The sequence below is a fragment of the Eumetopias jubatus genome, unplaced genomic scaffold (genome assembly GCF_037043125.1).
Source record: "Eumetopias jubatus isolate StellerSeaLion01/CBP00866 unplaced genomic scaffold, mEumJub1_p1.0 scaffold_12, whole genome shotgun sequence".
Lineage (NCBI taxonomy): Eukaryota > Metazoa > Chordata > Mammalia > Carnivora > Otariidae > Eumetopias > Eumetopias jubatus.
In genome coordinates, this window is record NW_028274818.1 from 106383286 (window position 1) to 106407770 (window position 24485).

Consider the following 24485-nt stretch of genomic DNA (forward strand, 5'->3'; position numbering starts at 1 on the left):
CAAAGTTTTGTAGAAACTAAAACAAATTGCTAAAGCAAAAAATCCTCGTTTTCCAGCTAAGTAAATTTGGTGATATCATAATAAAAACTTAATAGCTCTTGTCTCCTCAGCCATTTTACACCACAAATACATAACACAGAAATACAACGTGCTCCCTTTCCTCCTGGATGAGCCTACCTTACTTTGATATGCAGCTCACCTAAGCCACACTCTCCTTTTGCACCACCCAGCATGTAACTCAGGGATCTCAAGTCCTCAGGACTTGAGAAGACAGGAAACTCTGCGTGTCTGTGTGCATAAACACAACGGTCCCACTTACAAGTGCCGCCGCTACCATGCCCCTCACGCTGGAGCAACAGCCTCTTGTCTACAGATGGAGGGCTTTGGGACTCTCACAGCCATTCAGATCAATTCCCTTCCTCTGGTCTGTCTGTAACAGGTTCTCATTTTAACCCACCTAACACATCCAAACAGCAGGCCCCTGTACACGGGCCCGATCAGGTGAGAACACCTTCTGTTCCCTCAGCAACGCATCCTTTGCACAGAGTGCTTCAATCCTCACACCCTATCAAATGGGATGATCCATATTTCACAGCGGAGGAAAGAGGCTGAGAGCAGTTACCAGACTTGCCCCAAACCTCACCGCCAGTGAGTGCTAGAGCTAGGATTCAAACCTGGGTCTACCACGTATGGATTGTTGGGGATGAGTGATATAAAACTATACTTGAGGGACGCCTGGGTGGCTCAGTCATTAAGCGTCTGCCTTCGGCTCAGGTCATGGTCCCAGGGTCCTGGGATCGAGCCCCGCATCAGGCTCCATGCTCCGCGGGAAGCCTGCTTCTCCCTCTCCCACTCCCCCTGCTTGTGTTTCCTCTCGCTGTGTCTCTGTCAAATAAATAAATAAAATCTTAAAAAAAAATTTAAAAAACTATACTCGAGGGCGCCTGGGTGGCTCAGTTGGTTAAGCGACTGCCTTCGGCTCAGGTCATGATCCTGGAGTCCTGGGATCGAGTCCCACATCGGGCTCCCTGCTCAGCAGGGAGTCTACTTCTCCCTCTGACCCTCTTCCCTCTCGTGCTGTCTCTCATTCTCTCTCTCTCAAATAAATAAAATCTTTAAAAAAATAAATAAATAGAAGTCTTGCTTTCTTTAAAAAAAAAAAAAACTATACTCGATAGGAAGGTACGCAGCCCGTGGGGAACACTACACCAAGTTAAACTTTATTTTAAAATGCTTTTTTTTTTAAAGATTTTATTTATTTATTTGAGAGAGAGAGAATGAGAGACAGAGAGCACGAGAGGGAAGAGGGTCAGAGGGAGAAGCAGACCCCCCGCTGAGCAGGGAGCCCGACGTGGGACTCGATCCCGGGACTCCAGGATCACGACCTGAGCCGAAGGCAGTCGCTCAACCAACTGAGCCACCCAGGCGCCCTGTTTTAAAATACTTTTAAAAGAAAAATATGCGGGGCGCCTGGGTGGCTCAGCTGGTTGAGCGACTGCCTTTGGCTCAGGTCGTGATCCCAGGGTCCCGGGATCGAGTCCCGCATCGGGCTCCCTGCTCAGCGGGGGGTCTGCTTCTCCCTCTGCCTCTCTCTCTCTCTGTCTCTCTGTCTCTGTCTCTCATGAATAAATAAAAAAAAAAAAATCTTTAAAAAAAAAAAAGAAAAATATGCACAATGATAGCAGTGATCTCCATATCTTGCCCTCCCTGTTTTCATAGGCTTATTGTCCTGGATGGTGAAGATCAGAGTTACCCAATCCATCACGAGGGACTCATTACTTACTTTCCAAATGGAAGTTTAAAGATCAACAACTGCATACAGGACCTTAATAAACCATTCTTTTTACAGAGACATCTGCACCTAGCACTATGATGCTCACACAGCAGAGAATACAACTTTACAGGAAACTGAAAATACCCACTCATTACTTGCCACGACTGAACTAAGCAAAGTCTCGTATGTCCTGATTACACAGTAAACCAGAGAAGCAGGGAGCGTCGCAGAGATACTTGAGTGCTTGAGGGAAGTATTCTGTTTCTGCCTCCCTTGGAAGCTAATCTAAGATCCTGGGTGTGTTAAATGACCTATATTTTAGACTAAATAAAGGGTTAGAGTGTCAATAGGCATGAACAGCAAAAGACTAATAATTAATATTTAGCTGGGTCTTTACTTAAAATCAGGTCAATTGCATCCCCAGTTTTGATCACTTAATACAGTGATTTTCAACTTTGGCCACACATATCAACAAGAGAATTTCCAAAAAAATATCAAAGGCCAAGCCCTATCCCATATCATATAAAAATTGCTGGTGCAGGGCGCCTGGGTGGCTCCGTCGTTGGGCGTCTGCCTTCGGCTCGGGTCATGATCCCAGGGTCCTGGGATCGAGTCCCACATCAGGCTCCCTGCTCAGCAGGAAGCCTGCTTCTCCCTCTCCTACTCCCCCTGCTTGTGTTCCTGCTCTTGCTATGTCTCTCTCTGTCAAATAAATAAAATCTTTAAAAAAAAAAATTGCTGGTGCAGTCCCTGACAACACCCTTTAAAAAAAAAGAAAGACTTTACTTGTTGGAACAATCTTAGATCTACAGAGAAACGGAGACCATAATACAGTTCCCACTTACCCGCCACCCAGTTTCCCATCATTAACACCCACACTGGTAGGGTACATCTGTCACAGTTAATGCACCAAGACTGATACAAGTCCACAATTTATTCACATTTCCCCCAGTTTTTATCTAACGTCCTTTCTCTGTTCTAGGGCTCCATCCAGGATACCCACATTACATTAAATGGTCAGGTCTCGTGAGGCTCCTCCAGTCTGTGACAGTTCCTCACTTTTCCTGTTTACAAGGACCTTGACAGTTTTGGAAAGTACTGGTCAGATATTTCATAGAATGTACCTAGGCCGGGATTTGTCTAAAGTTTTCTTACAATTAGACTGGCATTAAGGGTTCTGGGGAGAAAGACACCAGAGACGCAATGCCCTTCTCATCACACCTTCTCAAGGTCACACTATGAACAGTTTTCACTGCTGGTGCTGACCTTGAACACCAGCCACAGTCACCTCAGCCAAAGTCATGGTGGTCGGCTTTCTCCACCTGCTTTTCTCTTACTCTGTCTTATCAACATCTTTTTTAAAGCTCCCCAGGTGATTCAATTATGTGGCACAAGATGAGAACTAGTATTACAATAATTTTAAAAATTATTAACCTAACAGAGTCTTTCCTGCAGAAGGAAGGGGATCTGAATCTTGAGAGAGACAAACTTTTCACCACCTACCCTTCTGTAAGGGTTTCTTCAAAGGTATCTTTTTGTAAGAGTATCATGTCAGGTTTAAAAAATAAAATATTTAAATTTCTTCCTTAAAAAAAATTCTAAAAGACCTTTTATGCCCAAAATCAACCTAAATTCTAGCACATTACTGCTTAGGAATCCACAAACTATGTCTTTATCTCAGAGAAAATGAACTTCCAAATACCTATATGTTCTTGAAAATGTTGAAATAAACACAATTGTTTCGAAAAGGTGATTTTTTTCCTGAGTCTAAAGCACCTGCAGGTAGTTCCTACATCGGAAGATCTGCCGGTGTCGCCATTTCCCAGCCCAGTGTTCCAAGATCCACCTGTTACTCACATGCAGATTCATCCACATACTCCCGGCCCCGCTGGTTTCTCTCAACTATCCAGTCCCACAGCGAGAGCTCGCACAGCTGCATCTGGATGTGCAGCATCAGGTGGTACTGCACCTGGGGGACAAGACGGCTGGCTCCCACCTGGGCACAACTTGCTCACATTATTCATTCAGTCAATAGGTATCACTTGCCTCCGCTAGGCCAAGCAGGGGGCTACATGCTCAGGAAAGAGAGGACAGACACACATCCGCCCAAGAAGCCCAAAGTCTCGTGAAGGAGACAGAGGAAGAAAGGAATGCCTCAAACGGTGCGTCAGAATGCAAGCGAGCAGGGGGAGGCCTGGGCTGCAGAGCGGCACAAGCTCCCGAAGGGGACACTGAGGCCCTGGTGCGGAAACGATCAGGTCTGCTCGCCACATGCAGTTTCTAAAGCTCGGACACAGCGTCAGAGAATGGCTGGGGACCACTCTACTGCTCTCTGAGCACCTCAAAGTAGATGCGCATTTTGGAGGCCTCGCTGTGTCCATAAATAATTTGTTCAAGGAAAAGGCAAGCAAAATTTAAGCTCACGACAGCGCATGCGTTTCGGCACTAAGGAAAGTCCCAAATGTAGTGTGGAGAAATGGAATGGTTCTGATGAAAAGTCCCTCAAATTCCACTCCTGTGTATTCAGGTGACGCTGTTCAAAGTTTTGTGTCTCATAAAAAGCACATGCACGGAGCCACATATTCCTGGGCAACAAGAATTAATTCTGCATGCGCATATACAGATGGCATATCCGGTTCTGTAATGCCAGCGTGCCAGATTATAGAGACCCTGTTAGCATTCAGGTCCTTTCTAACACTAAGACTCCACACCGGGTAGAGCATGTGGCAGTCTCACCGGCATATGGATGTGACCCTCGATGAGTGTCCTGAAAACAGACCTGATCTCTCCTCTCCTCAAGTCACGTTCCAAAATAGAGGTCTTCATGCATAAATGTATTTGCATAGCATGATAAGAACACACAACAGAAACGGTGTGAACAGTGCTTCCAACTCCAGGGGCACAAATGAGAAGAAACAGAAGTGGCCAGAAAAGGATTAGCAGGCGTTAACTAAGCAAAGGATGGAAGACCCAACACAAGGGCCACAGGCCAGGGAGACAGGCCAGGGAGACATGGCGGGGAGAGGCTGACAAAGACAGATGTGGGCGGGGAGGAGCCAAGGCGCACAGTCAGCTTGGAAGGGAGGCCACATCTAGTCATGGGTCCTCCACACTATGACTAAGGGTGAGCATCAAATCATCAGCAGGTTCTGGGAAAGTGAACTACCTCTGTCTGCCCCGACAAACTTAGGTTTTCAGAAGATTCCCCGGTGGATGTGAAATTCTCTTCTAAGTCAGAATGATGCCTAAGTGGCAGCTGATGTTCAACAATCGATCTGGAAGGCAAATCAGCCAAACCATTTCCTTGGAGCAAACTGGATGATTCAAATTCACAGGCGGTTCTTGTGATTAAATTGGTGCTACAGTTCACCAATCTGTTATTCTGATTGTCAATGCCAGATTCTCCTAAAGACTTTTCTTTTTCTGAGGTGAACTCGGCAAAGATAATGGATGAGCTGTTACTTTCATCATTTTTAACATGCTGATTTCTGGAGGGGAAAAAAAAAACAGTAAAGATAAATATCAATATAAAAAAAAAGATCAAGAGTAACTCAGCTGTCCCTTCACACCTACATAAATCTCACTGGTAAACTCTGGAAGCACAAGCACATGGCATCAGATCTCTCTAGCAGCAACATTTATTGAAAACACTGGCAGGAACTAGCTGAGAGGAAGAAGCCATTTAACACTTTGTAATGAAAATGAGCAAAAAGACAAAGACAGCTTGGTGTAGGTGACAGGTTACATCTAACGTGTCAAACTACACACCCCTCCACATACCTGTCATTCTCCTCGTCTGAAATCACTTCCAGAGATGGCAGCTGAATAGAAATTCTATCTGCAAAACAAAACAAACAAAAACCCATCTTCAAGCAGCCTAGCTTTCTAATTTATGGTCGAAGACAGAGCTAAAATAACACCAAATGAGACCACAAGTCTAAAAATGTCAATACTTTCTAGGAAAATACGATACAACAAGCTTATTCAAATGCCTGGCACATTTTAGGAACTATAAAAACAGAAGCCGTTCAACTACGCTGGGGGGAGGCAAACTTTCTGTAGAGGGCCGGGAGTAAGTGCTGTATGATTTACAGGCCTTCCAGGACTCAGTGCAGCTACTCGGTTCAGCTGTTACAGTGCAAAATCAGCCACAGACAACACACGGATGAATGAGCCTGGGTCCTAACATACCTTACTCATTGACATGAAATTTGAATATCCTATAACTTTCACAAAGTATTCTTCTTTTGATTCCTTTTAAACTATTTAAACATGTAAGAAAACACTCTCAGCTCTCAGGAGGCAACGAAGCAGGGGCAGGCCGGGTTCGGCCCACGGGTCGCAGTTTGCCAACCGGACAGCCATACCATCTGTAACGGCTTACCTTGTGTTTGGGCCACGTGAACATGCTCTATCCAAGCAGTGTGATAGCCTACGATATTAGGATGCTGAAGGCCTGCTAGCACCTTCACCTCCCGCAGGACCTAAAGAGGAAACGCACTTTGATCTGGCTTTCACTAACTTGTTCAATGTGCATGGCATCAAATACTACTTCTTCCAGAGCAAAACAATAAAAACCCAACCAAACAAGGAGTCTAAACTATGTTAAAATAACCAGACTATTTCTGAGAGACAAATGGAATTGTTACAGCAACAAAGTAACTTACACATATCTAGCGCTTCATACTTGCCATAGCCCATTTATGTTCATTCTCTCGTTTCATTCCTCCCAGTAAGTCCAGGGCTTGCTTCAGCAGCACATATACTACTAGTAAGTCCAGTCCTGCTGTCACCACTATGTCAAGGACAGGAGACCCAAGTGGCTTGGAGGGGGGCGCCTGGGTGGCTCAGTCAGTTAAGTGTCCAACTCTTGATTTCAGCTCAGGTCATGAGCTCAAAGTTGTGAGATCGAGCCCCGCACTGGGCTCCATGCTGAGCGTGGAGCCTGCTTGGGATTCTCTCTCCCGCTCCCTCTGCCCCTCTCTGCCATTTACACTCTCACTCTCTCTTGCTCTCCCAAAAAAAAATTTTTTTAAATAAAAAATTAAAAATTAAGTCAAATAAAAATTTGGTTTTGATGTTTATTTTATGTAACCCACTTTTAATAAACTTAGCAATCCACGACACCTAGTATTTGCCAAATACACACACACATAACTCTTTCAAAAGGATCTAAATACCCCATTATTCAAAGTAAATACACTTTAAAAAAGCATACCTTCATACAATCTGTTTTAGTTGCACCATTAATCAGGATTTTTTTAATTGCATAATACTGACCATCTAATTTATTCCTGACCTAAAAAGCAGAGGAAAAGAGAAAGTATATTGTGCCATTAAATTCAATTGAATAGAGCAAGTTATTCTAACCTGAGTTTAAGATACAAACTAGCTAAAGAGATAAAATTAAGCGAAAGACAAATGTCTTTACTACGTTCAGGAAAGTCAGCCACAGTTAGCTAGACTAGAAGCTTCCAAACTGCACTGAGACTCCCAACTCCTACAGACTCTAGGTCTGAAAAATGGAAATGTCAGCAAAAGAAGTACGTGAGGCTCAAAATACAAAAGCACAGCTTTCTCCCATGATACATTTTTAAGTAAATTAATGTGGTTTCCAGAATCTGCCTAAACCACCAACATGGTTAGGAAAAAGTTAAAACCTGCCCACTTCCCTATAAATGACAAGTCTTAGGGAAAAGTAAGCACACATGATTTCTAGGAACTTCCCCTGGAGCACTTTAAATAATAATCATGAGAACAACTTCTCAAAACACATTTACTCAGAGTAGGAGGTCAAAACGGATTTGTGGAAAACAACCTTGTACACTCTTCCGTATCCACCTTTTCCTAAGATGGCAAGCTCTTCAAATTCGTTTAGGTAACGTGAAGTCTGTGCTTCAAAGGCTATTTCCCTGGACCTAAAAGTGAAATACAAACAACCAAACAATATTAAAACATGAAAGAACCAGGTGCCCAGGATATTTCACATTCGCTGTAACACTAACCTGCCAAACCTTACTGATCACTAAATTATGATGCTTTGAAAAGATGAGCCAAAACAAAATTTTTCATTCTCTAGGAAGAAAATGATTTGCTAAGCAAATCAACATGTAATAAAGATAGCAAGGGGACAAAACAGAGTTAGCAAAGGGATCGTTAATCAAGTACATTACCAGTAATTAGTATTCCAATTAGAAATTATCAATGTTTTAAAGCAGGAATCCTAAGGATGACAAACAGGCAACAGTTGGTTAGCTGAGCTCAGTAATAAATTTACTTATATTTCTTAATGAAAAATTTCTTAATGAGTTATAAATTTTAAACTAGCATTTCTCACATATAGCCAAAATTCAGTGTTGTTCCCCTGACAGACTATCAGTGCTCTGAATTAAGGGTGGGGCTTATGGAATCCACACAGAATGGGGGGCGCATAAGGGGAATGAGAAGTAAAGCAAATCTTGGAGCAGTCATTAATTTCTGAGAATAAAGCTTTTTTTTCATAAAGTACCCTAACTACATTATTTTTAACTCCAAAACTAATTTCTGATTAATTCAGAATCAGCTCTTAACCTTAATTTCTTTTGGACATTTTACTCTTTGCACAATCACAGAAGTATCTGACACATACCTGATCTTCTGGATATGAGAATTATCCTCACAAGGATCCTAAAATCAGAAAACTACTTTTAAAAGCTTTTTAGGCAAATTTCATGAAATGAGGACTCTAACAAAATTCAATGTCACATTAATAGTCCCAAATGTTCAAACAATATTTAAAAAAAGAAAAACATTCTGGCTATTTCTGAAAAATAACACGAAGGGGTTTACAATTGAAAACATTTGTCTTAACCAAAAGATCACTACTCTAAAAAAGCTATATTCTTGCCATCCACTGATAAGACGAAGAACTTACCAAGGGGCTCTACCAGCAAGTAATTCTGACTTCACCTTCAAGACAGATGCAGAAATGGACCACTTCTCATCTCCACTGCTACCACCCACTCCAAGCTCCTATCACCTCTTACCTGTTTGACCACCTGCCCCCCTGCTTCTGCCTTTGCCTCCCTCCATCTATTCTCAACAGCGCAGCTGCGGTGGTCCATTAAAATGTAAGTCAGATCAAGTCACTCCTCGGCTCAAAATCCTATAAAGTTTCCTACTTTACTCTGAGTAAAAAACCAAAGACGTGGGCGCCTGGGTGGCTCAGACGTTCAGTGTCTGCCTTCGGCTCAGGTCATAGTCCCAGGGTCCTGGGATCAAGCCCCGCATCGGGCTCCCTGTTCCGTGGGAGGCCTGCTTCTCCCTCTCCCACTCCCCCTGCTTGTGTTCCCTCTCTGGCTGTGTCTCTCTCTGTCAAATAAATAAATAAAATCTTAAAAACAAAAACAAAAAAAACCCAAAGACATTAAAATGGTCTCAAGACCCTCCTCCATCTGTCCATCCGCTGCCCTCCTAGCCCTACCTTTACCATATTGTCCCCCTGCTTACTCTACTCCAGCCACATGGCTGCCAGTCAAGCTTCCCAAACACACCAACCACACTGCAGCCTCGGGAATGACTGATCCTCTGCCCGAAGGCTCTTTCCTCCAGATAGGTGCATGTCTCGTATTCTCAACTGCAGCTACTAACTTCAGTAACTGACCACCTTGTATATAACCCACACATTTTCTAAGCCCCTTCACTGCTTTATATTTCTCCTTAACCCTTACCACCATGTATGTAACACCCCCTTTATTTTTATGTATTTTTATTATGTTTCTATTGCTGACTGCCCCCTCATCAGAACATAAGCTCAAAAAAAAAAAAAAAGCCCCAATGAGGGCAGGTGTTTTTGTCTTTTGTCTGTTTCATTTGCTGCTTGAATCCCAGCTCCTACAAGCCTAACACATGGTAAATACTTATTGAATAAATCAAGGTTAACATTCTTATAAACCTGTATTATAACCAGGACTTCATAATGCTTTAAAATACAGTTCTGAAATTAAAATGTTTTTGTCATACACGAAGTTTGTATTTTAGTGCTTACCTGACGAACTCTCTCTTTAGCAGACCTCATTAAATGAGTAATAGCTCTGTTGTGGTGTAGCCTCAACGAGCTAAACTCATCACTACAGGTGAAAGAAGACAGCAGCCCCATTTTGATAAAGGTCTGGCAAAGCACTAGAAGAAGAATATGGACAACTATTATCAGAAAGGCCATCCATAAAATGGCAATTTTAAAGAGACTACAGAGTAATAATAGCTCCTATTAAAAAAAACAAACCAACCAACCTCGGGGCACCTGGGTGGCTCAGTCAGTTAAGCGTCTGCCTTCAGCTCAGGTCATGATCCCAGAGTCCTGGGATCGAGCCCCTAGCCCGTTCCCTGCTCAGCAGGGAGTCTGCTTCTTCCTCTCCCTCTGCCTCCGCCCCTCCCCCCACTAGTGCTCGCTCTCTCAAATAAAATCTTAGGGAAAAAAGACCTCTATAAGAAAAAAGTTACATTTATACACATTACAGTGTGGAAATTAACCCTAGAGAAGGAACAATGGGTACTTTCGTTGTTCAGGAGCTCATCTAGAATTACCTATTTGATACTGAGCAGTCATTTGTTTACCATGCCTGGTCAGCTGGTAAAGCATGAAGCTCTGTTTTTAAAAAGGCAAGAAAAAATGTAAACTTCAGTACTAGTCTCCTGACCTTCAAATACATAACCTTTTGCTGACAGGCAGCAAGAACAAAGACAACAATGAAAACATGATTAGAACTGACTACAAAAGTGAATTACTGTTTTCGATGGTGGGCTGATTATCTCTAACCAACAAATAGCACATACGAGATGTGCATAGACCAAACACTAGGGGAAAGTTCAGTCTGACATCACAACACCAGGCTCCTCAAGTTTCTACAGAAGTGCTTGGCTTTTACTTATTCAAGGAATACAGAAACCACAGAGAATATTCTTTCTTTCTATTTTTTTTATTTTTTTTAAAGATTTTATTTATTTATTTGAGAGAGAGAGAATGAGAGATAGAGAGCACGAGAGGGAAGAGGCTCAGAGGGAGAAGCAGACTCCCTGCTGAGCAGGGAGCCCGATGCGGGACTCGATCCCGGGACTCCAGGATCATGACCCGAGCCGAAGGCAGTCGCCTAACCAACTGAGCCACCCAGGCGCCCTGGCCTAGGGCTTTAAAAAAAAAAAATAAAGGGCGCCTGGGTGGCTCAGTTGGTTAAGCGACTGCCTTCGGCTCGGGTCATGATCCTGGAGTCCCGGGATCGAGTCCCGCATCGGGCTCCCTGCTCAGCAGGGAGTCTGCTTCTCCCTCTGAGCCTCTTCCCTCTCGTGCTCTCTATCTCTCATTCTCTCTCTCTCAAATAAATAAAATCTTTAAAAAAAAAAATCTTACAGCCCTAGGCCAGAGGTCTTAGGTGACCTGCCATTCAAAGCCTGGTGCATTCCAGTCTCGTCAGCCAAGTTGTGTAGGGGACTGCAGTAGCTGGTCAGCTGACTTGTTAGCACCACACAATGACATCCTCGTGGGTTTAGCATCTTGACCCTCCCCCTCCAGAGAGCTCTGTGGGCTCCTGAGGAGGAGTAGAGACATGACGTCGCACCTGATACTACAGTGATCCATCATAAACGCACAAGGTCTTGGTAGCCTTACAGTGGAGTAAGCTCAGGCCGTGCACAAGAGCCAGAGGGAATCCGAGAATATTCTTTGTATATGGGTAACTTCATTAGATTATCAACTAATTGAATAACATCAAAATTATTTTAAATATACTTTAAAAGTTTAGTCACCTAAAAAGGAATTCAAAAATACTTCAAAATCAACAAGATTCAGATTTGCTTTAATTAGGAGCAAGATGACTACATAAAAATCATTATAATCAGCTTATCTATACAATGAGCTGAAGACAATAATGCCCAGCTACCAATGCTCTGGAACCCACAGAATACCCACTTCTGTACAACCACCTCCCCACCACTTATTCAGAAAAATAAATATATACTTGTATACTTCCATGTCCCATCAAGTTCATCAAAATGACAATCTACCTTTAACTAAAAATATTACATTTTAAGTTCACATATAGGTATCTCTAAGTTTGAGGATTCCTAACACTAAACAAGACTTGGGAAGACTTTTTTGGTAGAAAAGATCCTTAGAATCTGTGGTTGGAGCTATTAAAGAAGCCACAGTGCTCTCAAGGAGCTGGACCAGAAACATTACCATCTGTAATCCTGCTCACATCTATGCTCAAGTTTCTCATACACGTAAACTATGGCAGAAATAAAAATAAACATTTCAACCACTGTGGTATAATAAGAAATGTATTTGGTCTTGTTTCCTAAAACTCACATAGCTCCTAAAATTCTTGTGATTTCCCAAGGGCCGGGGGGGCTAGGAGCATCTTTTGTTCTAATATTTGGTCTTTGACCTCAGTTCCTGACACAAAAGCTTCTAAGACCCTTGGAATCTCCAGTGATAAGAGTCTTGTGTATGCTAATGAGATGACTGGGGGTCCCCTAGGTGATTTCAAATGGGGGCTGATCACCAGAAAGACCAAGCCATGACTAAAAGTTTGGAACTTTCAGCTCCACCTCCTCTCTCCATTTCTCCAGGGAGAGAAGAGCTGGAGATGGAGTTAATCACTGATCATGCCACCATGATGAAGCCTCCATAAACATCCATTACAAGATTCAGAGAGCTTCTGGGTGAGCATATCCACACACCAGGAGAGTGGGGCATCCCAACTCCATGGGAACAGAAGTTCTTGTACTCTGGTCCTCACCCTATGTGCCTCTCCATCTGGCTGTTCACCTGTATCAGTTATCATACCCTCTCTTATATAATAAACCAGGAACCATAAATGTCTGAGTACTGTTAGCCATTATAGCAAATTATTAAACCTGAGTGCAAGGGTGGACACTCGACAGTGAACAATTTACAGCCAGGTCAGACACAAGTATGGGTAACCTGAGGACACCAGGGACCCACACTTGCAACTGGCATCCGAAATGAAGGCAGTCTGTGGGACTGAGCCCTCAACCTGTGGGATCTGACATTAACTCCAAGTAGACGGTGTCAGGATTGAACTGAATTGTAAGACAACCAGCTGGTGTCCGAGAACTGGTCAGTACAGCGGGGGAAAGCACACATTTGGTGTCATTAGTATTCAGTGTGTAGAGGAAAAGTTTCCTATTCAACAAGGAACACGGCTAGTCCGGGGCTTTGGTCAAGAACTAGCTCAGAGGGGCGCCTGGGTGGCTCAGTCGTTAAGCGTCTGCCTTCGGCTCAGGTCATGATCCCAGGGTCCTGGGATCAAGCTCCGCACTGGGCTCCCTGTTCTGCGGGAAGCTTGCTTCTCCCTCTCCCACTCCCCCTGCTTGTGTTCCCTCTCTCACTGTGTCTCTCTCTGTCAAATAAATAAATTATATGAATGATCATGTTATAGAGACAAAAGAACTATCTTTTACTTATTTAAATACACCCAATTTTATGGTCATTAATCTTTTGGGGTCTCTGGTGATTATAGTCATAAGGAATTACCCAAAGGAAAATATAAAATGCATTCAAGAAATACAAACTATTAATACTTATTTCAAATGTTTATATACCAGCTGCTTCTCATACCCACAACATCAAACAACATAGTATTTTTACAAGGTTTACTTAGCAAGATTTATTCTTACTAACATTTAAACACCTGTCTTGAACGGAGCGGGTTTGGTTCGTGCACATGACTCAAGTGCTCCAGCAAAGAGACAAGCAAGAGTTGGTTTGCAACTGCGAAAGGGAAGGTCAGCTGCTGCAGGGGTCCTTTTAATACCTGGAGTTCTGCTGGGACATCGGATTCTAAAAATTAAAAGAGGAAACAATGTGAATAAATGGGAAACACGTCTCATAATGACAAAACAGCATCTTCTAATTAATGAAACACAAACTACTGACATTTAAGGAAAAAAAAACACAAAACAGTAGTTAAGCCGAGCAGGGTTAATCTAGACAGACTTTCCAGAATTCAGTGTTGTGTTGAATTCTGGAAGTTGCAAGACTAGCGGAAGAACGCCATCGGGGGGGAGGGGGTGGGCTGTGGGAGTAATGGTGTGTGCAAAGGTAGAAATAAATGAAGAAATAAACATCCAAGAGAACAAGAGGGCACAGGATGGCTTCCTTCGCGAGGACAGCCCAGGCGCTGGCATAAGGAAGGAAGTCTGGCGGCGGGAAGAGGGCGAGGGAGGAAGCATGGGAACCACCTGGGGCACAGGCCATGTGAGTTGCCAACTGTTCCATGTGCAGAGCCTCCAATCCTCACAAAACAGTGGAAGGAAGTGCCACCGCTCTGGCTTTACAGATGAGGACACTGACCTCACACAGAGGTTTAGGAACTTGTAAGCAGACAGGTCGGCACGATGCCCAAGCCCATCCTCCTTCCACCACACAAGACCAAGCAGATGGATGAGTTGGCACTTCCAGCTGAAGGTTGTAAGTTCTCGCTTACTGTTTATTTCATGTGTTACTGAGTCGACCACAAACAGTAAGAAGGAAAACTGTTTGAGGAAACTGTGCTGGAAACATTTAACAGGTAGACAGGAAGAGGCAGGCGACATGCCAACAAGAGCCTTGCAAAGGAAATAAAGGACAGAAACATGGAGGAAAGAACAGGTCCCAGAGATATGGAGAAAGAAACGGACTGGCCAATTATACAACACCAGGAGTGGGAGGATGGAGGTGTGAGAGTGAAACCTCTAAGAGGGCTGTTAGGGAAAAGATGAGACACTGCAAGCCCTCAAGAGCTGTGGACCCGTTGTATTGGAAATGCCCTGCAGAAACAGGGACTATACATCCTACACTTGCCAAAAATCCTTCCCATTTCAAATATTCTATTCCACCCTCCTCTATAATCTATAGAGGACCCGGAAAAGTCAGTTTCCAAGTTCAGACCTCATCACCAATTTCCTCTCTGATTTATAAGGTGACCAAAAAACACCTGCACGTATGCAGATGTGCTATTCATTTTAAATGAAAACTTACTGAGTATGGGGGCAGGGAAAGAATGAAAAATGTGCCCATGTAATAACTTCTATATGTAAAGACATCTTAAAGTTAAAACATGAATCACAAATTCATATATAGTACACAGATTTGCACTACACATGACAAGAAAAAGAAACAGCAGTAAAATTTATATAGAGCCCTTACAATAAAATGAAGCACAATTAAAACTCAAATAGGTTTAACATAACTAGTAACTAATGACATACGTATTAAAATAACTATGATACCAAAATTTGCCATCAGATTGGTAACCACCTCAAGCCTGGAATACATGGTATTATTATGGGCACATAAAGGAGACATTTTAAATCACAGGGGGGTAAAAGTGTTGCAACCTTCATCGATGAATATATCATAGAATTCAAAATGTGCAAACCTTTGACTCAGCACTTCTAGTTTTTGAAAATATTTACAAAGCACAACAAATACATGTCTCTAAGATGTTCAGCGTAACACTGTTTAGACTACTGAAAAGTTGCTAAATTATATACATATAAGAGATTCGGCAGCTATTGGAAATAATGGTGTATAAAAAGATAACTGTGGGGGGCGCCTGGGTGGCTCAGTCGTTGGGTGTCTGCCTTCGGCTCGGGTCATGGTCCCAGGGTCCTGGGATAGAGCCCCGCATTGGGCTCCCTGCTGGGCAGGAAGCCTGCTTTTCCCTCTCCCACTCCCCCTGCTTGTGTTCCCTCTCTCGCTGTGTCTCTCTCTGTCAAATAAATAAAATCTTAAAAAAAAAAAAAAAAAGGGTAATCATGGGGGCGCCTGGGTGGCTCAGTTAGGCGTCTGCCTTTGGCTCAGGTCATGATCTCGGGGTCCTGGGACTGAGCCCCATGTCTGGCTCCCTGCTCAGCGGGGAGCCTGCTTCTCCCTCTCCCTCTGCCTGCCACACCCCCTACTTGTGCGCACTGTCTCTCTCGGGCAAATTAATAAAATCTTTTTAAATTAATTAATTAAAAAGATAATTATGAATAGTCCATTATCAAGTCAAAGAAGCAAGCAAGTAATACTGGGGCGCCTGGGTGGCTCAGTCAGTTAAGTGCTGAGCTGAAGCTCAGGTCATGATTCCAAGGTCCTGGGATCGAGCCCCGCATCGGGCTCCCTGCTCAGCAGGAAGCCTGCTTCTCCCTCTCCCACTCCCCCTGCTTGTGTTCCCTCTCTCTCTGTCTCTCTCTCTCTCTGTCAAATAAATGAATAAAAAAAATAAATTAAAAATTTAAAAAACAGTAATACACATGAAGGTGAGGCTAGTTTCATACAAACCATCACCACCTCTCTAAGTCATCATTTTACCAAAATGTATCAAAACGTTTTTTGGGGGGGGAGGGGGGAGACACCTGGGTGGCTCATTTGGCTAAGCGTCTGCCTTCTGCTCAGGTCATGATCGCAGGACCCTGGGACATTCCCGCATGGGGTTTCTTGCTCAATAGGAAAGCTTGCTTCTCCCTCTGCCTGCCACTCCCCGCTGCTTGTGCTCGCACTCTCTCTGACAAATAAAATCTTAAAAAAAAAAAAAAAACACCTTTTTTTTAATCTATTTCTTTAACCCAACAAATCCTACTTCTGTAGATGCAGTCTGAGGAAATAATCAGATATCAACAAAGACTTGTACACAGGTGTCAAACCCATTATTATTTCTAATGATAAAAGAGAAACTTATTTTCCAACAGGGCAAAAACTAAAATAATATAAAATGTGATAGTCTTAATGTTTTTGAAGGCTAATTTATCACAAGAAAATGCTAATATAGCATCACATTTAAAAAGCAGAACATAAAAGAATTATCATACTATGCTCACAATTTTAAAATATATTTACTTCAGGGTGCCTGGGTGGCTCAGTTGGATAAGCGACTGCCTTCGGCTCAGGTCATGATCCTGGAGTCCTGGGATCGAGTCCCGCGTCGTGCTCCCTGCTCAGTGGACAGTCTGCTTCTCCCTCTGACCCTCCCCCTTCTCATGTGCTCTCTCTCTCTCTCAAATGAACAAATAAAATCTTTTTAAATAAATAAAATATATTTACTTCATAGCTATATAAATGTATAGACAATACAAAGAACAAAGCAGACAAAATCTCTGCCCCGTTTCCAATTATACATCAAAAGAATTTGTAAAAGAAATGAAACTGGTGAACATGCTGTTTTTCAATCTGCCTGTTTGATCCTTAATATCTAGGCATCTACCTGGCTTACAGCAGCTCTCATTAGTATCTGCAAATGAATACACCAAATTGTTAGCAGTGAGTTCTCTGGGATATGAGTACAGGTGACTTTCCCTTCTTTTTTCTTTATTTCCTGAAATTTTTTCCAAATGATTTCTCTAAATTTTTATCTTATTTGGACAAACTCAGAAATCTTGAATCCATTTATGGTATCTTTGACAAAGAGTTTTAAATGCAAAACTCAGCAAATAAATTTTCACTGGCTATGCCAAAAGGTAAACAGTAATCTCTGGGTGATGAGATTGTGATTTTTAAATTTCCTTCTTCAGGCTTTTCTGTAATTTCAACATACTTTGTAATGTGAACAAAAAAAAATTTTTTTTAAGATTTTATTTATTTATTTGAGAGAGAGAGAATGAGAGATAGAGAGCACGAGAGGGAAGAGGGTCAGAGGGTCAGAGGGAGAAGCAGATTCCCCGCTGAGCAGGGAGCCGGATGTGGGACTCGATCCCGGGACTCCAGGATCATGACCTGAGCCGAAGGCAGTCGCTTAACCAACTGAGCCACCCAGGCGCCCCCAAAATTTTTTTAATACACTGAATTGTCAACAGTGATGAGATTAGGGTTTGGAGGGTTTTCTACTTCTCTATGCTCATATTTGCCTATGTTCTACAATGAGGAAATTCTATTTTTTTTTTTTAAGATTTTATTTATTTATTTGGCAGAGAGAGGGACAACAAGAGAGGGAACACAAGCAGGGGGAGTGGGAGAGGGAGAAGCAGGCCTCTGGCAGAGCAGGGAGCCCGATGTAGGGCTCAATCCCAAGACCCTGGGATCATGACCTGAGCCGAAGGCAGACACCCAAAAACTAGGCCACCCAGGCGCCCCATCCTACCTTTTTTTTTTTTTTTAAGATTTTATTTATTTGTCATAGAGAGAGCGCAAGAGAGCGAGCACAAGCAGGGAGAACAGCAGGCAGAGGCAGAAGCAGGCTCTCTACTGAGCAGGGAGCCCGATGCGGGGCTGGATCCCAGGACCCTGGGATCATGACCTGAGCCGAAGGCAGATGCTCAACGACTGAGCCACCCAGGCATCCCTGGAAATCCTACTTTTTAATAAGAAAAAAAAAAAAAGAATGATCAGAGTCAAATGAACCAACTAAGCCAAGAAAATGGCAACTTTAAAAAAGAGCAGTGGAGGGGCACCTGGGTGGCTCAGTCGTTGAGCATCTGCCTTCGGCTCAGGTCATGATCCCAGGGTCCTGAGATCGAGCCCCGCGTCTGGCTCCCTGCTCTGCAGGAAGCCTGCTTCTCCCTCTCCCACTCCCCCTGCTTGTGTTCCCTCTCTCGCTGCGTCTCTCTCTGTCAAATAAATAAATAAAATCTTAAAAACAAAAAAAGAGCAGTGGACAAATACTCAAAACACAGGAAGGTGTAAAACCGTAAGGAAATGAAAGCTACAGCTGAGTGCTTCCTGTTCGGTCCTGATCAAGTAGAAGAGGAAGAGTAAAGAGGCTAACAGGAAAGACAAGGTCAGACCCTGTTATAAAAGAAGAAGAAATGAGATGAGATATTCTAGGTGAATAGAGACTTCTGCCAACTAGGAGGGGAGCAAACAAGAAAGGGATCACCTATTTCAGGCTCCTCAGGAAAGTATGATCTGAATAAATGGTCCATTATTAAATGAGGGAGAACTTGGAGGTTTGAGGTAAAAATTCTGAAAAACTTGTCAGATGAAAGAAATAAAAACCAATGAGTCTGGAAATGGGCTTACTGTTGCTCTCCTGTTGCATGCTATTCCACGGAGGGGGGGAAAAATACAGGAACTTTGATCAAAGTTGGTCCCTACATAACAGACGGAAGAACACAGGTTTTAGAGTTATATCTAAGTTTTGAATTTTCTGACTCTACCATAAACTAGCAGAGTGATCTCTTCACATCATGCCAATGACCTTCGAGAAATCATGTAACTGCTCTGTTTCCACGTCTACTAAAAGTGAAACTTTATTTTTTCATAGACCTTACTTTTCACATAGAAAGATAAATTATGTCTGGATATTCTAGGCCTCTTTGGAAGAAAAGCCAATATGTAAACACAACAGTATTATTAGTAACCTAGCAGAAGGAAATTTTTCAAAGTTTATCTAAGAGCACTCCCTTCAAGAATAATCTTTCCTTTTCAGAAAACCTTATCATAATGGGACAGCAAAGACAGACTTGAGTGTTTACAGCTGAGGCTTTTCCTTTGACATAAAACTTCCTGTATTATTGAGCTGCCATATTACCGGGTTACATGTGAAGAAATCAGTTCATTAAAAAAAACAGTTCTCTTAAAACTGTCCTCTGTCAATGACCTACTTAAATTACCACCACAGCCTGTTTTTGTCTCCCTTTAAAGTCAAGAATTATAGACGGTATTACGGGTGAAGATCGAAGGACTTAAGGAATAAATTAACATTTTCTACTCTGCTTGAAACTTCAAATCCATTGCATGTTAATACTTGTTTCATGCTTCAACTGAACATGTACTCCTTGTAATCAACCTATTCAAAGCACCATAAGTAAAACCTCCCTGAATCAGTATCATTCATTCTTGGTAGCGCAATTTAGCTTTAAAAACTGCCAAAACAACTGGTAGTAATTAAAGACCCTATGAAATTTGAATAAAATGCTGGGGACTGGGGCGCCTGGGTGGCTCAGTCAGTTAAGCGTCTGCCTTCGGCTCCGGTCAGGATCCCAGGGTGCTGGGATCGAGCCCCACATCGGGCTCCCTGCTCCGCGGGAAGCCTGCTTCTCCCTCTCCCACTCCCCCTGCTTGTGTTCCCTCTCTCGCTGTCTCTCTCTCTCTCTCTCTCTCTCTGTCAAATAAATAAATAAAATCTTTTAAAAAAATACTGGATACTTTGAACTGGCTGGAGTCAAGGTTTTAAGTACCCCTCACTTTATGCAGAATAATTTGCCTGCCTTAACGCCGTATCTCCTAGTATCCAAAGCCTCAAAAAAAAAAAAAAAAAAAAAGCATTTCTTTTCTTTAAACGGACCCACCATGAGAAGTCTTTAGCTCCCCTATTAGTAAAGCAAAAGACAAGAGAAGCTACAAATTCAAACACTTAACCCGAACTGTTAAGCGTATAAGGTCTGCAAAGTCCCCTTCCAGAAGTTTACAAAGCTCATTCTCATCGTCTGACAAAACCACAGGGCTCGGAGCTGGGAAGAGGGAAATCTTAGCACGTCCGGAGCCAAATCCGCAAAGAGGGGCGCCTGGGTGGCTCAGATGGTTAAGCGTCTGCCTTCTGCTCAGGTCATGATCCCAGGGTCCTCGGATCGAGTCCAGCATCGGGCTCCCTACTCCTTGGGAGCCTGCTTCTCCCTCTGCCTCTCTCTCTCTCTCTCTCTCTCATGAATAAATAAATAAAATCTTTAAAAAAAAAATCCGCAAAGAGGAAACCAGGGAACAGAAACGTAAACGTAGGCACTCGTTTCAGTAAGTGTTTACCTTATCCAGACCGCCCTCCCGCCGCCCCTCGCACTGCACCGCTGGGCCGCCGGTTCGAGCCCGGATCCAGCCGAATTCGCCCCGGAGCCGCGGCGATGCTCGTTGCGCCCTGCCCACCCGGGAATGAAGGTGCACCGGTGCAAGGGGAGGGCCGCCGCGGCATTCCGAGTCCCTCACCATCATACTTGGGGTCCGAGCCGTCGGCCGGGAACTCGATGGCGGGCGGCGCCGTCACAGCCTCCGCCCCGTCGCCCACCGCCTCGCGCTCCCGGGCCCCGGAGCTGCCTCCCAGCATCGCCCGCCGCGCGCGGGCCGAAGCCCAGCCCGCCCGCCAGCCGACCCAGCACCTCCTCACTCAGGACCAGTGGCACTTGCCACCGGATCCGGAAGTAGCCTCTTACGAGGCGGAAGACGCGCCCCAGTCTCACGCGCGCCGCTGGCGGGGGCGGACCCTGCCGCAAGCTCCGCCCTTCCTGTCCTCCAGGGCCGGTGCCGCGCGGGCGCACTCCTGCGCAGGCGCCCTGGTGGCCTGTTCCTTGGGCGGTGGCCGGCCGATGGTGGGATGTGGGCTCGGGACGCCCGCCACACCCGCGGGGACCTCAACCTGCGCTCCCGACCACCCCTACGACCTTAGTACCCGCGCACGAGTCACAGCGCTCACATCTCACGCCAAGACTCGGATGCTAATGTAAGAATCCCGTGTCTGCAGAGCTTCTAAATCCAAATACATTATGCGGATAAAACAGTGACTATTTGTCATTTGTTTTTCAAAGAAAACAAAAGCATTTAAAAGACCTATCTCAACAACAACTGAACCTATTTTGGTCAACCGTTAAAACAACAAAATGTAAAATAACTCGATTCCAAAGTGAATCCAACCTAGCAAATATACGGGGCTTTTAAGACTGAACTTTCCATCGAAATGATGTCAAACCTGAGACCACCTTTTACAAATGACCCCATGGCCATACTGCATCGATTGTGATTTGAAGCCCTTAGCTTCAAAAATCCTCTGCCCTCTGCAAATGTCTCTGATGATGTGGTTGCCAACACAATGCTGTTGGAAATAATTCTTAGATTCCAGATCAGACAATGCCGCTGGAATAAAAAGCCTTTCAGATTTTGATCCTCAACCCCAGTGTGATGTGTAAAAGCGGTATTGCTTAAGAATTTTATTTGAGCAGTTTTCTTATAAAATCATACAGGATGCTTTCAGCCTGATAGAAGCACTTTGGACATGGTTCATCCAAAGATTAGGGATGCCTCTTTCCCTACTCTGCTGATGGGAAGAACCCAGCCCTTATGGAGGGTGATTTATCTATATGTATCCACAACTTTAAAAATGTAAATACTTTCGGGGCGCCTGGATGGCTCAGTCGTTAAGCGTCTGCCTTCGGCGCAGGTCATGATCCTAGGGTCCTGGGATCGAGCCCCGCATCGAGCCCCGCATCGAGCCCCGCATCGGGCTCCCCGCTCCGCGGGAAGCCTGCTTCTCCCTCTCCCACTCCCCCTGCTTGTGTTCCCCCCTCGCTGTGTCTCTCTCTGTCAAATAAATAAATAAAATCTTTTAAAAATAAAAAATGTAAATACTTTTGACTCATCAATTCCCCTTTCAGTAATTTATTCTAAGGAATAGATTAAGAATGAGCAAAAAGATTTAGCTAAAACTATTAATTGCAACACGAGTTATAATACCAAAAACAAGGAGACAATATAATTGAGTAAATTATAAATATCCATGCAACGGCACACTTCGCAACCAATAAACATGTTGGTATGCAATATCCAGTTCTTGCCACTTTCCACCACCACCAGAATGGAGAAAACAGCAAACCCATTCAGGTGGGAATATAAATGAAGGCAACATTTCTAGAAGACGATACTCAACTTATAGTGAAAATATTTAAATAGGCATACTCTTTAAACTATATACAGGAGTATATACAAAGGAAATAATCAGAGTGGTGAAAAACGAAAAATCAATAAGAGTGCTCATCAAAGTGTAGTTTATAATAGAAGAGCACTGGGGGTACACCCGTGCAGTGAAACCTTATGCAGCCATTATAAAAAATGGGGGTGGGGGGCAGGGGAAGAGCACAGTCCTCTCTTGGCTTCCATGGTATCACACAATTCTAGTTTTTCTCTATTTTACTGGCCCTCCATCTCAGGATCCCTTTCTGGATTCTCCTTCTCCAAATGCATAATTCTGTAGGGCTCTTGTCACGTCACTCCAAATTCTCTTGGGAGATAACCACATGCACTGCTATCACTTTACATACCCTCTATAAGCTGACAACTCCCAAATGTATCTCTGCAGCACAGACTTGTCTTGGATGACTCAAAACACCTCAAATTTCTGAAAGCAAACTCATGATATTCCTTCTAAAATTTGTTTTCCACTACTTCTCTTCATTCAAGTAGCACACAATCCACCCACTTGTCCATGCCTAAAACATGAGTCAAACTTTATTCCATAACCAGACTATATCTAGGCTGCCCTCAAATTATTTTTTTTTAAAGATTTTATTTATTTGAGAGAATGAGAAGAAAGAGAGAGCCTGGGGGGGAGGGTCAGAGGGAGAAGCAGACTCCCCGCTGAGCAGGGAGCCTGATGTGGGACTCAATCCCAGGACTCCAGGATCATGACCTGAGCTGAAGGCAGTCGCTTAACCAACTGAGCCACCGAGGAGCCCCCTAGGCTGCCCTCAAATTAATTAAAAAATAGAAACATGACATAGCATATAAACATGCAATATTAAACATGCAGTTAACTGGAAAGGAACCTAAATGGCCAATAAACATAGGAAAAGATACACAAATTTCACTAGGTACAGTTAAGTGCAAATTAAACAGTGAACTATCATCTCAAACTGTTATATTTGCAAAGTTAGTCTTTCATACCAAGTGTGGGTGAGGATGTGGAGGAAAAGGAGATATCAAATGTTACCAAAGAGCTACTTAGTGATATTGAGTAAAATTAAATGGTGCCTACCCAAGATCCACTAATTTAATTTCCATTGAGGTTCCCTTTGGGCACTTTTTTTAAAAGATTTTATTTATTTATTTGAGAGAGAGAGAGTGTGTGTGCACGAGCAGGGGGAGGGGCAGAGAGAGAGGGAGAAGCAGGCTCCCCGCTGAACAGGGAGCCCAACACAGGGCCTGATCCCAGGACCCTGAAAGCAGACACTCAACCAACTGAGCCACCCAGTTGGTGCTCAATCCTGCAGATTTTAGATTCGCTTGCCCCCATAACTGTGTGAGCCAATTCCTTAAAACAAATCTCTGAATACACATCCTACTGGTTCTGTTTCTCTAGAGAACCCTAATACACTTGCTTTCTTGGAAAAGAATAAAAAATGTGAAATTCTTCAAATATATAAAAAGGTACAAAGAATAATGTAAATACTGATGTCTCCACACCCAAATTTAACAACCGTTGACATTAAGCTGTATTTGCTTAAGAATTGCTTCTCTTAAAAGAAAAAGAAAGGGCCCCTGGGTGGCTCAGTTGGTCAAGCGACTGCCTTCAGCTCAGGTCATGATCCTGGAGTCCCGGGATTGAGTCCCACATCGGGCTCCCTGCTCAGCAGGGAGTCTGTTTCTCCCTCTGACCCTCTGCCCTCTCGTGCTCTCTATCTCTCTCATTCTCTCTCTCTCAAATAAATAAATAAATAATCTTTTAAAAAAATAAAAATAAAGTCAGATATCATTCCCATCCATATTTTATTTCATTATTTTATTTTTCTTAGGATTTCATTTATTTATTTGAGAGAGAGAGAGAAAGCACAAGTGGGGGGAGGGACAGAGGGACAGAGGGACAAGCAGACTCCCTGCCGAGCAGGGAGCCTGTTGCGGGACTCGATCCTGGGACTCCAGGATCATGACCTGAGCCGAAGGCAGGGGCTTAACCAACTGAGCCACCCAGGCACCCCATCATACTGTACTTTACAAGGTCAAATTTAGGGCCAAATTGCCTGTGTGTGTGTTTGCATGTGTTGCTTTTTTTTCTTCACC

General features: G+C 43.6%; 1 protein-coding gene across 5 annotated transcripts in view; it reads right to left on the reverse strand.

Moving 5' to 3' along the window:
* EIF2AK1 (eukaryotic translation initiation factor 2 alpha kinase 1) overlaps positions 1-20847 on the reverse strand; it is a 33645-nt gene extending 12798 nt beyond the window's left edge. Inside the window, exons 1-11 of one of the 5 annotated variants that reach the window (XM_028088524.2) lie at positions 20649-20714; positions 18750-18820; positions 13455-13613; positions 9801-9934; positions 8403-8440; positions 7593-7692; positions 6993-7073; positions 6159-6258; positions 5555-5612; positions 4941-5262; positions 3632-3770 (exon numbers count right to left, since the gene is read on the reverse strand). In XM_028088524.2, the coding sequence (XP_027944325.1) occupies positions 3632-3770; positions 4941-5262; positions 5555-5612; positions 6159-6258; positions 6993-7073; positions 7593-7692; positions 8403-8440; positions 9801-9934; positions 13455-13613; positions 18750-18768 (1150 nt within the window). In that variant the 5' untranslated portion in view covers positions 18769-18820; positions 20649-20714. Of the gene's footprint in view, positions 1-3631; positions 3771-4940; positions 5263-5554; positions 5613-6158; positions 6259-6992; positions 7074-7592; positions 7693-8402; positions 8441-9800; positions 9935-13454; positions 13614-18749; positions 18821-20648 lie in introns of all 5 variants that reach the window. The other 4 variants (XM_028088526.2, XM_028088525.2, XM_028088522.2 and 1 more) reach the window with 4 other exon arrangements.
* Between the last annotated feature and the right edge of the window lie 3638 nt (positions 20848-24485).